The sequence below is a fragment of the Hippoglossus hippoglossus genome, chromosome 14 (genome assembly GCF_009819705.1).
Source record: "Hippoglossus hippoglossus isolate fHipHip1 chromosome 14, fHipHip1.pri, whole genome shotgun sequence".
NCBI lineage: Eukaryota > Metazoa > Chordata > Actinopteri > Pleuronectiformes > Pleuronectidae > Hippoglossus > Hippoglossus hippoglossus.
The window spans coordinates 3,477,912-3,492,644 of record NC_047164.1 but is presented as its reverse complement, the minus strand read 5'-3'; the positions used below and the strand labels follow the sequence as shown (position 1 = coordinate 3,492,644).

The 14,733-nt window shown below is 42.1% G+C and overlaps 1 protein-coding gene across 1 annotated transcript; it reads right to left on the bottom strand.

The window, feature by feature from the left end:
• Positions 1 to 4,388: 4,388 nt before the first annotated feature.
• elmod1 (ELMO/CED-12 domain containing 1) lies at positions 4,389 to 14,560 on the bottom strand. Its single transcript, XM_034606409.1, has 11 exons — positions 14,389 to 14,560; positions 13,928 to 13,993; positions 11,420 to 11,565; positions 11,058 to 11,086; positions 10,862 to 10,959; positions 10,289 to 10,418; positions 9,939 to 10,072; positions 9,420 to 9,488; positions 8,002 to 8,052; positions 6,866 to 6,999; positions 4,389 to 6,557 (listed from the first exon to the last, which is right to left on the bottom strand). Exons 2-11 carry the CDS (start codon positions 13,942 to 13,944, stop codon positions 6,382 to 6,384), a joined length of 984 nt encoding a protein of 327 aa, XP_034462300.1. The 5' UTR covers positions 13,945 to 13,993; positions 14,389 to 14,560; the 3' UTR covers positions 4,389 to 6,381.
• Between the last annotated feature and the right edge of the window lie 173 nt (positions 14,561 to 14,733).

The window sequence follows — 14,733 nt, the reverse complement described above, 5'->3', positions numbered from 1 at the left end:
ACGGTTCACCGCCCGTCAGCGGGAGTATTGGAGCTGGATTCATTAGCTGGACACTGACACGACGACACAGGAATGATAATGTTGGTCTGTAACTTCTGGGGGACAAATGGGCGACTGTTTGCTAATACAGTTAACATCGCTGTATCATATACATATATTTATATGAATGTAGCAGCAAAGAAAATATTATAATATGAGGTTTTTGATCATCCAAGCAGACGTCTTTTATTTCATAGAAGAACTAGAATGTCCCTCAGTCGAGCTCGAACCTCCACCAGGGTCCAGCAGTCACTTGAATTCAATCAGGCTGCAGCACGTCACACACGCTCAGATATCAGTCCACTAAAGAGGACAGACTTCTTTCATCGAGATCCAGGAAATAGTCTCTGAGAGGATCAACAACAATGAAAATAATCCTATTTCGCAAAATGAAAAAATTCCTAAATCCTCACCAAAACTTTGGGTTTTCCCCTGACCTATACTGTTCCTTTTACCAAGTTTGGGAGAAATTAATCTAGTAGTTTTGGTATAATCCTGCTAACTAACACATAAACAAATGCAAATATAACCTCCTTGGTGGAGGAAATAACTGGAATAGGAAATCTGTTTTGACCATGACTCGAATTTTGGTGCTGTGTCTGGATTCTACTGCCAAATGAGAGGGAGGGCTGGTTTATTGGAATAAAGCCTAATTTTCTATTGGTGTAAAATCCTCCAAATGGTCATATAAACAATCACAACCCGTCCTTAACAATTTGTACCTGCTCACCTAATTACACCTTATCTGGTGATGCCAATCGATAAATATATAAGGTGATGAAATTGTTCATTTCCACTTCCTCCAGATACTGAGTTATTACAGGTTTCCATGTCCTTCAAATCCAGTTTGTGTTTGTCCTCTGCAGTTGCAGCTGTTGGCACAAATATCAGTGATCCCCTCCCCCTTCCACCTCGGCTTGGAAGGAAGCCCGCACCTTTGTCTTACCTGTATGTCATGTGTTCAACCCAAGTTCTCCCAGCATGCATTTCATCCGACAGACTGCCTCCTCTGTGTAAGGTCGCAGGGGGAGATGTAAAGAAGCTGCGGGGGGGGGGGGGTGATGTTCTGTGGACTGAAATGTCATTGATTTCACCCAAGTGACATCTGACGTGTGTTATTGAGGCTCCACCCATGCTGGATCCCTTTCAGCCTCACATTCTGTTTGAATTATTCTATCAATTAAATCAAATTAGATTTTTATAGCCCATATTCACGTGTCACAATTTGTCTCATAGATCTTAACGACATCGTCTGTTCTTAACCCTCAACAAGAGTAAAACTAACAACACATGTGAGGATCCGTCTCCCAGGACGGACAGAAGTACAACAGATGCTGCGTGTAACTGAACACATCAGCAAGATAACAGTTTGTAACATCATGGAAAAATGATTCAATGTTTACACATCAGAAAATGAAAGTATTAAAACTTAAAAAGCACTATTTCATGCTGTAGCTCGTTACCTTCAAAGTGAAACATGTGTAGATGGAGACACTGAATATAAAGATGGTCGACACAACTGCTTCCCAAGCCAAAATATCTCCACTGCCCCCTGGTGGCGGACTGCAGTGTTGGTCTTAAAACACAAAACTGGTGCAAAGAAAATAGAAAAGTTAGAAATGTCTCTACGTGATAAAAAAGCCTCAGAGGGAAGCAAGCTGCAAGTCCATGTTCCGCAAACGTCTTATCGCTCACAACCATCATGTCGCTGGTTGTTTACCCTGCGAACATGTTGTTGTTTGTCTGAATCATGGGGAAAGTTTCTTTGGGGCAGAAAGCTTAAGAAGCGCTGAGTAAAGTGAGGATTGCACGGATGTGTCGAGCTGCAGCGCTGCCCTGCAGATGTGACTTAGCTCTCATTAGCACAGAGTTTGTCTGGAGCTGATCCGCACTAATCCACTGCTTTGATGTGACGAACATGTTCCTCCACTTGCATTATCATAACGCACTGTAGCCTCCACTCGCTCTGAAACACACTCCTGAAGCTGGAGAAAACAGCCCTCGGACAAACCGCCTCTGTGAGAACCGGTGAGTTCTACGCTACAAGACCAGATTTCAAGTCCGAAACCTTATTGACGAGGCTGCAAATGTTTAACATGCTGCAAAGTAAAAACATTACTGAGGATTGTTCTGTTATAAGAGCTTTAAAATGTTTGTTCTGAGGACGATAAGTTGTGTAATTAAAGGGCGCAAATTGCAGACACCCCAGACAAGGCAGGTAGTTGAGAAAAGAGTCAATCAAAGTCAAGCTTACAGTCTGTTTGTGGGTTTCCAGGCACAAGGAAAAGCAGATTTCCAAAACTCCAAAATGCAGCTTAAAATGTCAGGAACATGGAGAGAAAACAGAACTGAGCAGACAAACTGAAGAAGGAGACGGGAGCTCAGACACTAAATAGGAGGTGAGGATAATTAAATGTGAATCACTTCAGGGCAGACAATCAAATTAGGAACCCAGATAAAGATGGGAAGTCCGGAAAGTCCAAATAATCTCCTTTCCTAACCATTACTCCTTGACCCGGATGGAATACATCACCAGGTCAAGGAAAGATGTGAAGGAGAAGCTGTGAGGAGTTAGGAAAGGAGAAGCACGGTGCGACTCTACTACTCTTCTCCACTCAACTTTATTTGTAACAGAAGATTTGCACAGAATGTACGGTACCCTGTGATGTATGTCCTGAGTTATAATAAAGTTTTCTGTTCAAAACACAACGACATGTCCTGAGAAAAGATGTAAATAAAGTCACGATGTAAATAATCCTGAAGATGTAAATAAAACAAACAGGGCTGAAATGTGGAAATATATAATAATGTGTATTTTTTTTGTGTGCATTCCATCATCAGGGGATTTAAATAACTCTTTTAATATTTGTGTTTTGTGCTGATGACGACGTTGCGACAGGAATCTGAGGATCATGTGAGGATTCACGTCAGTTCTGGATCGTGTCACGAGAATCCGAGTCGTTTTGCAGAGAACTTGCAGAGTTGTGTTGACACTTTCATCACGACTAGCGACACCTCTTATATTAGACCCTGTCATTTGATCCAAAACTCCTGTCATAAAATGATTTATTACAGCTGCTTTAGATATTCATTTTAACAGTCTCTTATACTGACGGCTCACTGACAGAAACCAATTTGATGCCTCACCTTAAAATAAATGACAAAAACAGTCAATGATCAGTTTTTTATTGTGTTCTCAAAAAGGACAACACAGACAAACGAAGCACATCGGTACAATATCCAGGAGTACTGTATGTTGGGCTTTTACTGAAGAACACTGAAAATCATCAGCATGCAGATCGCAGTCTTAAAGGCAGCTTCGAAGCAGAATATACAGCAGCATGTAGCTAACTTCATCTAAAGGATCATGAGACACGTCGGCCCTCAGACTCCAAATACCACAAATTTCTAAATTCACTATATCACAAAGGAAACTGCATCTTTTTTTTTTTTTTTTTTTTTTTTTACAGTAGTGCACAGCTGACCATAGCAGAGCAAAAGAAGTTGCAAGCAGGAGATGGAACCAGCGACTGACATTCAGCGAAGCAAACGGCTGCGTAAATACTGACGAGAAGCGTTGACATTCACTTCAATGAGACGGAGATATTCCACACGATTCAAACACAATCAACAAGTGCAGGCATGGCAGCAAAAGAGAGAAAACTATTAGTCGGAGCCGTCGGCCTCTCGCACACGAGGCCAACGCTCGTGTTGGCGAGAAGCAACACGGTGAAGGAGAAGAAGACGTGAGACAGATTTAAGCTTTTGTTTCATTTGTCGTTCGGTGAAAATCAAAAGTGCGACTCGGAGCTGAGATAATAATCAAAGTGACGCTGTGCAGACACTGAAGGATTCTGGGGGTTTTCTCAGTGAAATTCAATAATGTTTCACATAAAAATCTGAAAGTAGTTAATTGAAATGTGGTTTACCTGTTTTAGATTACGCCCGTGACGTGTTAGGTCAGCATGCTATTTGTTATATTTTTGCTGTAAACCATATGTAGTTCAGAAAGATGGCTGTCACGAGATAATTAACAGGATAGTTAAGAAGAAAAACACATTTCTCCCGTTTTTATAGACTTTCCTCACATTTCTGCTGTTAATTAATCAACCAGTTTACCTCTTAATTGAATAACTGGTGGAGAACAGGTGAAAAAAAGGATACAGGCAGTGACGGTGACATGTGTCTGTGTAAATTCCTCTTAGAGAACAGGAAACGTTGAGTGGCTGTTCAACGTTTCCATCTTTAGCCTTTTAAATTGTCACGGTCACCTCCCTGTAGCAGCTTCACGCGTCCTGGTGGTTGATGCTTGAGAGAGAATAAGTGCAGGAGTTAAATATGGGTGTTCGGGGGTTAAATTGTAATTCTGTTGTACGGTCAATGGGTGGCGCTGTGGTTCACGCAGCTCAGGTTTTTATAGTCACAGAAAAACCATTATAACACACTGGAGGAAAGAAAAAGCTAAACTTGAAGCAAATGACGTCATAGTGGAAAAGATCTGAAACCACTTTAATTCTCCGTAACACGATGACCTCACTGGTTCCCATCATCCCCCCTCGGCCCCCGACGTCTGACCTCACTGACGAGGACAAATAGGTTTTTACTCTCACAAAGATGTTCCCTCCAAACCTGGACACTATGAGAAGCAGCCAGACGTGTGTTCACCATAATTACGCTAATGTTTCAGTTACACTTCATCTCTAATAAATACGACAAGCAGCAGCTTCTGTTCCGATCATTATTATTCCAGCTCGGAGTCAGAAAGCAAAACAAAACGCTGAGGCTCAGAGATGTGCGGTGGAGTGAATGTAAATTATTGCTTTGGCTGATACAACAGTGGACACAGTGTCACATTCAATGAAGGAATTAATAGAATCAAACAATCGTGAGTGTGAGAAACATTCGTAACAGAATAAATGCATGGAGTCAAAAAAAGGCAAAAGATTTTTGTAAACCTGTAAAAATAACAATCATAAAATTGTTTAAAATTGTTTTTTCAGCGTAAATACGTAGAAGGGAATAAATGAGTCAAAATATTAATAGTATTGCTTCTGATTTAAAATCTGTAGCTCAACCAAACAAGTTATTTGAAAAAAAACTTTACGAGCATCATTTAACAGGTTTACAAAACTTAGATTTGAGCTCATGAGAAACAAACCGCTGCTGTGATTTAAAGTTCTCAACATTCGATGTTTGCATGTGTTTGTTTTCCTACTTTTATTAAAGAGCGTGGTTTTGTTAAGTGTGAGAGCGGAACTCGTTGATTTCACGTTCAGATGCTTTCACTGGCTCCTGCTTGTGCTTCATCTGGTTTGATTTGCTCTTCTCGTGCTCAATTTCAGTCGTCATCACTTCACCTGACGTACTGTTGTTTGGGGAATATTGAAGGATTTTTTTGGCATAAAACTAAATTGAAAAGTAGAGGAGAAATCCAAGAGCTGAAGCTAGAGCGCAGGGAATCTGTCTGAAGTCCGTGTTCGAGCACAAGCAGAGCAAATCTTAGCACTAGCAGTGACTTTGAGGGAAAGCATCACAAAATCTGAACGTGGAATCAATTGAAACACCACATTCTTGAATAAAAGACGGGGGAAAAAACCCATAAACTGTATTTTGGCAACAAGTAGGAGTCTTAGGTGTTAATGTCGTGCTGACATGATGAGAATCTACAGTACAATCTGTAGTATTGACCTCAAACAGGCAGAGTGGAGAGATGAGCCGGCCCTGTGATGTTTGATTGAATCAGCGCCAGCTTCACTTCTCTCTCACACTTCATTATGTACATTATTCCTCAATAGCTCTTCAGTTTAAATACAAAAACCAGAGCAGCTGATTGCCAGAATATTCTGAGCTGATGATCACTTAGGTTAAATTATTTATTTTTGGCTGGGAAAGTAAAATTTGGTTTGTTGTTAAAATAAGCAGAAGGTTTAACTGAGGTGCAAAGGCTGTGATACAATCGTCATGAATCATTAAAGCAACAGGTGACGATGAGTCTGTGGGGGGTGTGGTGCAGCCTCCTCATGCACAGCTACAATCGCTATGGTCATCTCTGATGCTGGTGGTCTGACGCTGCAGTGAGGGCGCAGAGGCAGTGCATGTGTGTGTGTGTGTGTAGGTGTGTGTGTGTGTGTAGGTGTGTGTGTGTGAGCTGTTGGCAGTGACGCGACATGACGTTAGCTGGGACAAGGTGGGCGGAGCAGACAAGGACCAGAGCCTCCCCACGTGTGTCCAGTTTTCTGATTTCTGATTTTCAGATGGCAGACACAGAGGGGAGGCCTCTGTTGGGCTCAGTGGGGGGGTGTCAGTGTGTGTGTGTGTGTGTGTGTGTGTGTGTGTGTGTGTTTAGAGGTTGACCAGGTGGAGGTCCGAGGCGGCGAAGTGGGGGCACAGAGCCATGTCCGGGTTCTTCAGCTGTCGCAGGATCCTCCGGTGGAACTTGGAGCGAATCCGGTTGAACTCCATGATGTCGCTGGGATCCTCCTCGATCCAGAAGCGGTGAAACTCCTGCATCAGGTAACCTGGGGGGAGAAAAGTCATTTATGTTCAGTCCATGTCTCGTCTGCTAACATGGAGGAGGCAGGGTTTATGACCTCTACTGCAGCCAGCCATGAGGGGGCGATCAAGATGATTTAGGCCTGTATTTATATACAGTCTATATTTCCCACTTGGGGGCAGAAAACCTTATTTATCATGTTCTGTTTTGTCTGTTTTGATCAATGACTGATTCTTCTCTGTTCGCTGGATCATGTCTCTATTAAACACAGATAATACAAATAAAAAAACATAGTATATATTGGTTCAGTATATCCCAGTAGGTCCCACTCACAGAAGGTCTGCTGGAGGTGCGGCAGACTGGGCATCTCCGGGGCCACGTTGTACAGGTGAGTCTTCAGAGCTCCACTCACCAGCAGAGAGTGAGCCAGGTCGGTGATGTTGATGCCCACGATGGCAAACGAGTAACTGCAGGAAGGTGAGAAACACATGTGTATGATAAAAGTGGGACCGGGAGCGCTGAACTCTGTCGAGGAAATGAAATGTGTCAGTGAGTATTAAGGATATAGATGGATGTATGTGTATATACCCCAGATTAAGGAAATTCTCAATAACACATTATAGAAGCGAGTGAAACGGAGGTTTCCTGGAAAAGGGATGTAAAAAATATAAAAATATTCACAATTATATTTAATAATACTATTGATTCTATCTTTAAAACCTTTTTCTTTTAAAGGTAAAAGTTTCGTATTTGTGTCCCAGCAGCTCCTCTTTGAAAAGACCACATGTTCTTCAAGAACCAGAATCTAACAACTGTCACTTCATATAACAAACAGGAAAACATATTTATGTTTTTATGCTGTTTTTCTCTCTTTTTTTAGGTTTACAATTACCTTCATGGTATTAGATATTATTATATTATAATATTATGCTACCAATAATGACCTTTTCCTTTAATAATGATAATAAACTATGTTACAAAGGGCTTTACAACAAATAGATTCCCTCGACCATCAAATTACAAAACACCAGGAAACTAAAACTATTAGAAATCAATTATATTTTTGTTAATATAAGCTATACTGTAGCCACCTGGTACTTTTACTACAGACTCCAGTGTTTCCTAATTCACCGGAGTAGTAACTGAGGAGCAGTTTACAGGTTTCTGCTCAGCTGGAGTCTCCTCACTGCGCTGCGCGAGTACAGGAGGACTTTAACTGAGTGTGTGATTTAAAAAGTCAGTCCTTGTTTATCAGAGCTGATCAGGAGACACACACACACACACACACACACACACACACACACACACACACACACACACACACACACACACACACACACACACACACACACACACACACACACACACAATTCTACACTCACATTCAATGGCCACGTTCCAGATCCCCTCCACTGCTTCATTGAGGACAAATCAGTCGCCCAGTTACAAACACACACACACACACTTACCCAATAGCTTTGTCAAGGTTCTTCTGTTCCCATTCAGGCTTGTTAATCTCACTGTGAAGGACACACACTTGAGTCATTGACAGTCTACATGTGAAACAACAGCGAGAGCGCCACACTGTGGACAGAAACTAACACTACAGAGAAATCTCGTCAAGAAAAATCACATTTTATGACCCTTCTTCTCTCAACTGATGCATATCGTGTGTGTTCATTGTGACTTTGAAGTTTTACCGAAGCAGCAACATTTTAGCATAAGGAAATATATATATATATAGAATGTATATATTACTTAATGCAGTGTTGTTAAAAATGCAAACTGTAGCTTTGCTTGATTGTTTGGGGTGTGAATTACGACTAATAATGAAAAGCAGAACCAATGATATATAGTTTTTGAGGTTTTCCTGATTTCTACTTAAAAGCACAATTCATTTGTTATCTTTATTTTTCATTTTTATTTATTTTCATGTCATTAAACATCAAACTCCACATTGTGTCTGTTCACATTCCAACACTTTCCGAATCCTCCACCCTGTCTTTGGCTTTCAGCTCCAACTACATCTCTAAAAACAGATTAGACACAGAACTGTCTCTGTCACTGTGGGTGAGATATTAGTTTGTGTTGCAGCCCCACAGTGTGTTTTAGGCTGATAAAGTGTTTGCAGATAAATCATACTCAGCTTTAAACTGCGCGTAAAACATCAACCGAAAAAAGCGACAGAAAATGAATGGAGTGAAAAAGTGAATGAAAGTGAAAGTGAGTACCTTTGCTTTTGGTTTGTGCTCCTGAAGTGAATGTGACAGACAGAAGAAGGAGGAGGAGGAGGAGGAGGAGGAGGAGGAGGAGGAGGAGGAGGAGGAGGAGGAGGTAAAAGAGGAAGAGGAGGCATGGGTAAAAAAGGTGGAGGAGGTGAAGAAGAAAGAGAAGAAGAATCTTCATTTGTGAAATGAGACAAAGAAAACCCACTCAGCAGCAGCAGTTTATAAAAGATGATGCAGTGAAATAATGAAGCAGAATGAATATAATCAAGCAGAATAATGTGATTAATGCAGATTTATGGATGATAAAGTGCAGGTTAAAATATGTGGTAGAAACTCTAAAGCTGTAATAGTTGGGTTTTTGGCCACTAGGGGGAAATGGAACAAGCTGAAACCAAAACATCTGTTATATTATTGCCTGATTAAATGAATATTGTGGTTTTGTTATCGTTTGAGTAGTGAAGACAAGTTTCTTTTAACTTTTCACAGTTTTATTGAGGAATTTAATTTGATGTTTTATCTGTGCTTGCTACATTTTATACATCAATACATTTAACCTGAAACCTTAAACTATTTAAACTCATCATGTACCCTGATTATAATAATAATAAAATGCTTTGACCATGTTTTGCTAAAAGAGGAGACGGAGGGTGTGGACGTACTTGTGCTTCGGTTGCAGGGAGTCGTTGAGCATCTGCAGAGCAGTGGCCTTGTCGTGTTCTGCAAAATACCTGCAGAGACACAAGAGATGTGATTTATCTGAAGATCCCACTAAAGACTTATGATACAAACACAGAACAGTTATTATTCCATTTTAAAAGGACATTCTTCAATGTCTTTTTACTGCCGTTGTGTTTACTTCATTTCAAAAATAAACAACACATGAGTTTCCCATTAAGGTGCAACACTGTCTGACTGGTGTTTGGACCATGATCAGTGTTTTACAGAAATATGAGACCTTGTTCAGACCTGAGTTCAGGTTTGAACCCAACAAAGATGCTTTGAGGACGTATATTCAATCTGATCCCTCAGACCACATTCACAGGAAGTGTTGGACTCATGCAGCCACATGAAGGAACTACTCAACTACTCTGTTTCACAATAAATCTAAACTGTATTTTACAAACCTCTCAGTGCTTCACAAACATTGTTTTCAAATGGGTGAGATCATTATTTCTTACAGCAGGTTATGGAGGCCCAGCAGACCCATTCCTCTGAAGTCGGTCTTGGGATCGCTGCCTTGGAAACCGATCTCACACCACTGTTTAGAGATGCGGCCGGTGAGAGGTGTGTCGGGACGCAGCTCCTTCCACAGCTGCAAAGCGCACACGCACACGCACACACGCGCGCACACGCACACACGCGCACACACACACACACACACACACACACACACACACACACACACACACACACACACACACACACACACGAATGACACACACATGAATCACTCTCATCTGCTCATTCTGTACTTGTTTGATTTTTCGGGTGTTAGTCCTGACACCAGATCATTTTTCAGTTGCCGTACCTTCATCAGCATCTCCTCGTGCTCCGAGTTTTCACAGTCGTACGGCTCCCTGCGCAGCTTCTCCACCTCCATCACCAGACTCCTGTAGCCCACGATCTGCAGCAGACTGGCCTGCAGAGAGATGCCCAGCCTGCAGGGACACACATATAAGCACAATCTTTACCTCTGAACCACGTGTTGCATTAGTTTGAGCAGGCCTTGCTCAAGGGTTCCTCAGCGGTCATTGCAAAAGAAGCAGAACATGTTACACGTTTAGTTTGAGTAGGAGATCTTCACTTGTCCAGTTTTTGTGTTTGGTTTTGATTTAGAGTTAGTTTGTTCAATTTCGTCGGGATCTCCACCTCTTTTTGTTTCATTAATTTAGTCCCTTAATGGTTTGAGTTTGGTTTTGATAAATTTCATCCGTTGTGTCCTTTCTATATGTTATGGCTTCCTCTGAGCCTTCGGGTTTATCTCCTGATTTTTTTGGGGCCATAACAACCGTCTATGTTGAGAGTGCTGTCGGTCCTAACCTCTAATTTACCACAAGTGATAAGAGGCAACACAAATGTGATATGTAATGTAACGTCTCACTGTGGGTTGGTGTCAGGGTTGATCTTCTTCAAGGCCATGATGTCGTCAATGGTTTTGTCCACTTTATCAGGATGGACGCTGAGGGCCGACTGTAGCAGCTGCAGAGAACGAAACATGAGAAGAAAACAGGGAATAAACAGAGTGAAGCTAGAAAAACGGTGTTATATTGCACAAGCTGTACATCAGAGACTCTTACCCCGTTCTTGGAGTACCTCAGGGACGACTCTGGAAGGAAAAGGTTGCAAAGTGTAAGGAAACTGCAAATCACGTGAAAAAAATCATTCTTTAGAGACTTATTTTGGTTCATGACAGAAATAAAAACCCAGTAAAGACGTTGGATGAGTAGAAAAACAAAGGATGGAAACTAAAACATTCACAAATTAATCCTCGAACTTAATTTTCACTCTCAAGGTTCCAAAAAAGACAGAATAACACAAATGAACCCGAAATAATTAAATACAAATATTCTGTCAAACACTGGACCCGTCTGTCAGTGTACAGCTGGTATGATGGTATCCTTGCATGGTTGCTTTACACATAAGCAGAATCCAGGCGTACCAATCTTCAGGGTCCTGCGGGCTCCATGCTTGTTGTTGTAGCAGATCCTCTGCAGCTCGCAGCGTCCCGTCAACTTCCTGGCGACGAACTTCAGGCCCCGCCACAGCAGTTTACAGTAGAGGAACACGAAGAACTGGGTCACCACTCTGAAGAGGAGAAGACGGCAGGGATCAGACTGATTGAGGGAATAACTTTAATGGAGGAAGAGGCTGCACAGAGAAAAGGAAGTCAGAGAATTGTGCTTCACTTCTCGTCTACCAGGGGAGAAGTGCCTCGGATCAAAGTGGGCTATTTTTACAGGTGACACCGAGCAGGAAAATGTAGATGTGTGTCCTGGGAAATGCAGAATGACCCATTAAGAAACATGGAACCGCACTGAACTCTGGGAAACAAGACAGGAAATGATTTTATGATCCTATGTTAGAAAAGATAAAGCGAGGGTTATTTCCCTGGATTCTGTATAAATAAGTTTATTATCATCATTACTTGTCATTTAATCTTGGAGGCCAACATTCTCGGTCGTTGTTTGTTTTCCAGTGGAATGGAGTTTACAACCTTTTCAGTCAGAAATAAATCCTTCTGCTGCCGAGGGATTAGTGCGAAACATCATCTTCCATGTCAACAAAAAGAAGAAGGGAAGAGAATCACAGCTCCGGTCCTGGAGGATTAATTCCTCTCTTCTACAGCCTGAGACGAGAGCGGCATGTTAAACAGCTCGTATAGACTCCCTGTCATTTTCTTAACCTTCAAGGAAGCGAGGGGGCGTGGCTGCAGGATTCAAAGGTCACACAGCAGCCGAACAGTTCCAGGGTTAAAACACAGGAAATGTGACACTGGACCTGCCTCCTGATCATTAGTTTTGATTTAAAGGGAACATGCACTGACTCGTACACATAAAGATCAGTTTACTAATGATGGGGAAAACTGATCTGAGTCACCTTCATTTAAAACCACGCACCAACGTTTTTGACTTCAACATGTACGTTGAGTAATTTGCAGACTTTTGAATCCTCTGAGTTTTGCCTCCTACGCTACATTCCGGCTGTTTGGGATCAGCCAGAGTCATTAAAAGTGCAACACAAATCATTTGTACATCAGTGTGTTGTTGCCACGTTCATTTTGGCACATTAGTATAATTACTGTAAACAAACACAGTCATCAGCAAAAACTATTTGGCAGCTTCAGCCGGCTCCACTGTTCATTAAATGAAGCCGAGGATCAAAACAAAGGGAGTCAAACCGAAAAGAAACCCGGGGGCAGGAAGCAGAGGGATTTATGGGAAATGTGACTAGAATCTGTAATTTTCCAATGATATGTAGATGTCTAAAATGAATATACATGTTAAAATTGACAGACTGATGTAGAGGATATACGACTGTTGGTTAATAAAGTACTAAATGGTTAAGGACCAGGTTGGTACGGGGGTGCAGTGGATGGTACTGTCACCTTACAGCGAGAAGGTGGAACCTGCAGCCAGCCAGGACCTTCCCGTGTGGAGTTGGCATGTTCTCCACGTACCTGTAGAGGTCAATCAATCATAAAGGTCCAGGGGGAACCCAGCCTCGTTCCCCATCATCAGCTGGGATTTGGCTTCAGCCCCTCGAAGCAGAGGTGGTAATGATCATCGATCGTATATAAATACAAACCATTTACTTAAGATTCAAATAAAATCTCCTCCTGACTTTGTTTTACTCCATTTTAGCTCAATTCCACTTTTCACAGTGTTTCTCTTATGTCATAGATCAAAGCCTTGTTACGCCTTTGAATTGTCTTGTAGCTCAAAGCTGCCAAAACACCCAAGAATATTACAATATTGTGACTTTATTAATAAATACACAAGCAACTTTGGATTAAAATGAAAACCTTGCAAATATATGATATATAACTAATAATAATTGTCACTATAATCTACTGCTAATCATAAGATTCATTACATTCTCCCTATAAACTTGAAACAGTCTATTTATGCATATACATGTAATATCTTCTTATACATAATGCAAAAATACATCCTTGTGCAATCATTTTTGGGTCTTTTTTCTGTTATGTCATATTGCATTACTGGGTATGATCTGGTTCTTCTACGATTTGCTAACTTTGCTCTAAGAGATAAAGTTGATAATCATTATTCTGACTATTGTTGTTGTTGATGTGACGGTATCTTATCTCTCATGTTTACCAAAGGTGCTCTGTTTTAAAGATGCAGATAAACAGACCAAGCACAGAAATGCACAGAACTATAAATAGAAACAGCAGCAGAGGTTTGTACATGTGCTCCATGATGAAGAGGCCTCCTCCCACAGAGAAACCATATCAAACCCATGTAACAGCCACTTACACAGCATCGATCGAGGGGAATCTTCAATGGGAGAAGTGGGAATTGCCGGGTCCACCACAGTGTTTGGTGGAAACATGCCATCATCACAGCAGATCGATGATAAAACACAGCGAGGAGGTGGTGCCATTCACAGTGAATTGTCAATGAGGCTGAACAATGGAGGTCTTTACCTGAGGAAGTGCTTCATGTCTGCGGCTGTGAGTCCTCCGGGGCCCTCGCTGAGCTGAGTCCGGATCCTGGGGACAGAGGAGCGGACAGATTCTGTGAGCGAGGCCGAAGAGACGCGCTGCGCCCGGGCCCGCGGCTCCGGAGCTGTCCGCGGTGCTGGACGGTTAAAGCCGCGCGTTAATCTGCGGCGCGTCGCTTCGCTTCGCTTCGGTCGCGTCTCCTCCGGCTTGTGTTCGATCAAACGGGACAGAAACACGCCCGAGACACAATATTCAAGCTTCACGGAGGAATCTTCCTCCTTCTAGAGACGCGCGATCCTGTGAAACGAGGCGATTGCTGCTCGATCGTCTCCCTGCAAGCGAACACTACGCATAATAATCCCTAGCAACAGAAACGAGCCCCGCAAAAACAAACGCATGCAGTAAAACATATGCAATCAGAAAAAAGACGTGTTTCTTCTCACCGGGTTTCTTTTTTAAACAGCACCAGGTGAAATGAACGGTGTGGATGTGGCGGAGCCGCAGCGTTCAGTCCTCTTCACTCGGCTGCTACAGTCTCCTGCGTTTCCTCCATCATGATGACAAGTGTGTTGACCGAGGCTGAGCAGGTCGCGTCTAAAAGCTGCAGCGAGGCAATGCAGTGCACGGCACACAGGCTCCAGACCTCCGGCGACAGCATTATGGGCAATTTGTTGATCGTTTAGTGGAAGAAATGATCAGAGAATTCTTTAAAACACAGTAAGATTGTGTAGATTTTGATGTTTTTTAAGATTATGTTGTGTTAATAGGATACAGATGCATTTGGAAGC

Bases quoted from the DNA above. Each gene is read 5' to 3' on its own strand.
- elmod1 (XM_034606409.1), bottom strand. The intron at 10,419-10,861 runs GTGAGACGTTAC...GTGTCCCTGCAG, and splicing joins AACCCTGACACCAACCCACA to GCTGGGCATCTCTCTGCAGG. The intron at 8,053-9,419 runs GTACGTCCACAC...TGTCCTTCACAG, and splicing joins TCCCTGCAACCGAAGCACAA to TGAGATTAACAAGCCTGAAT.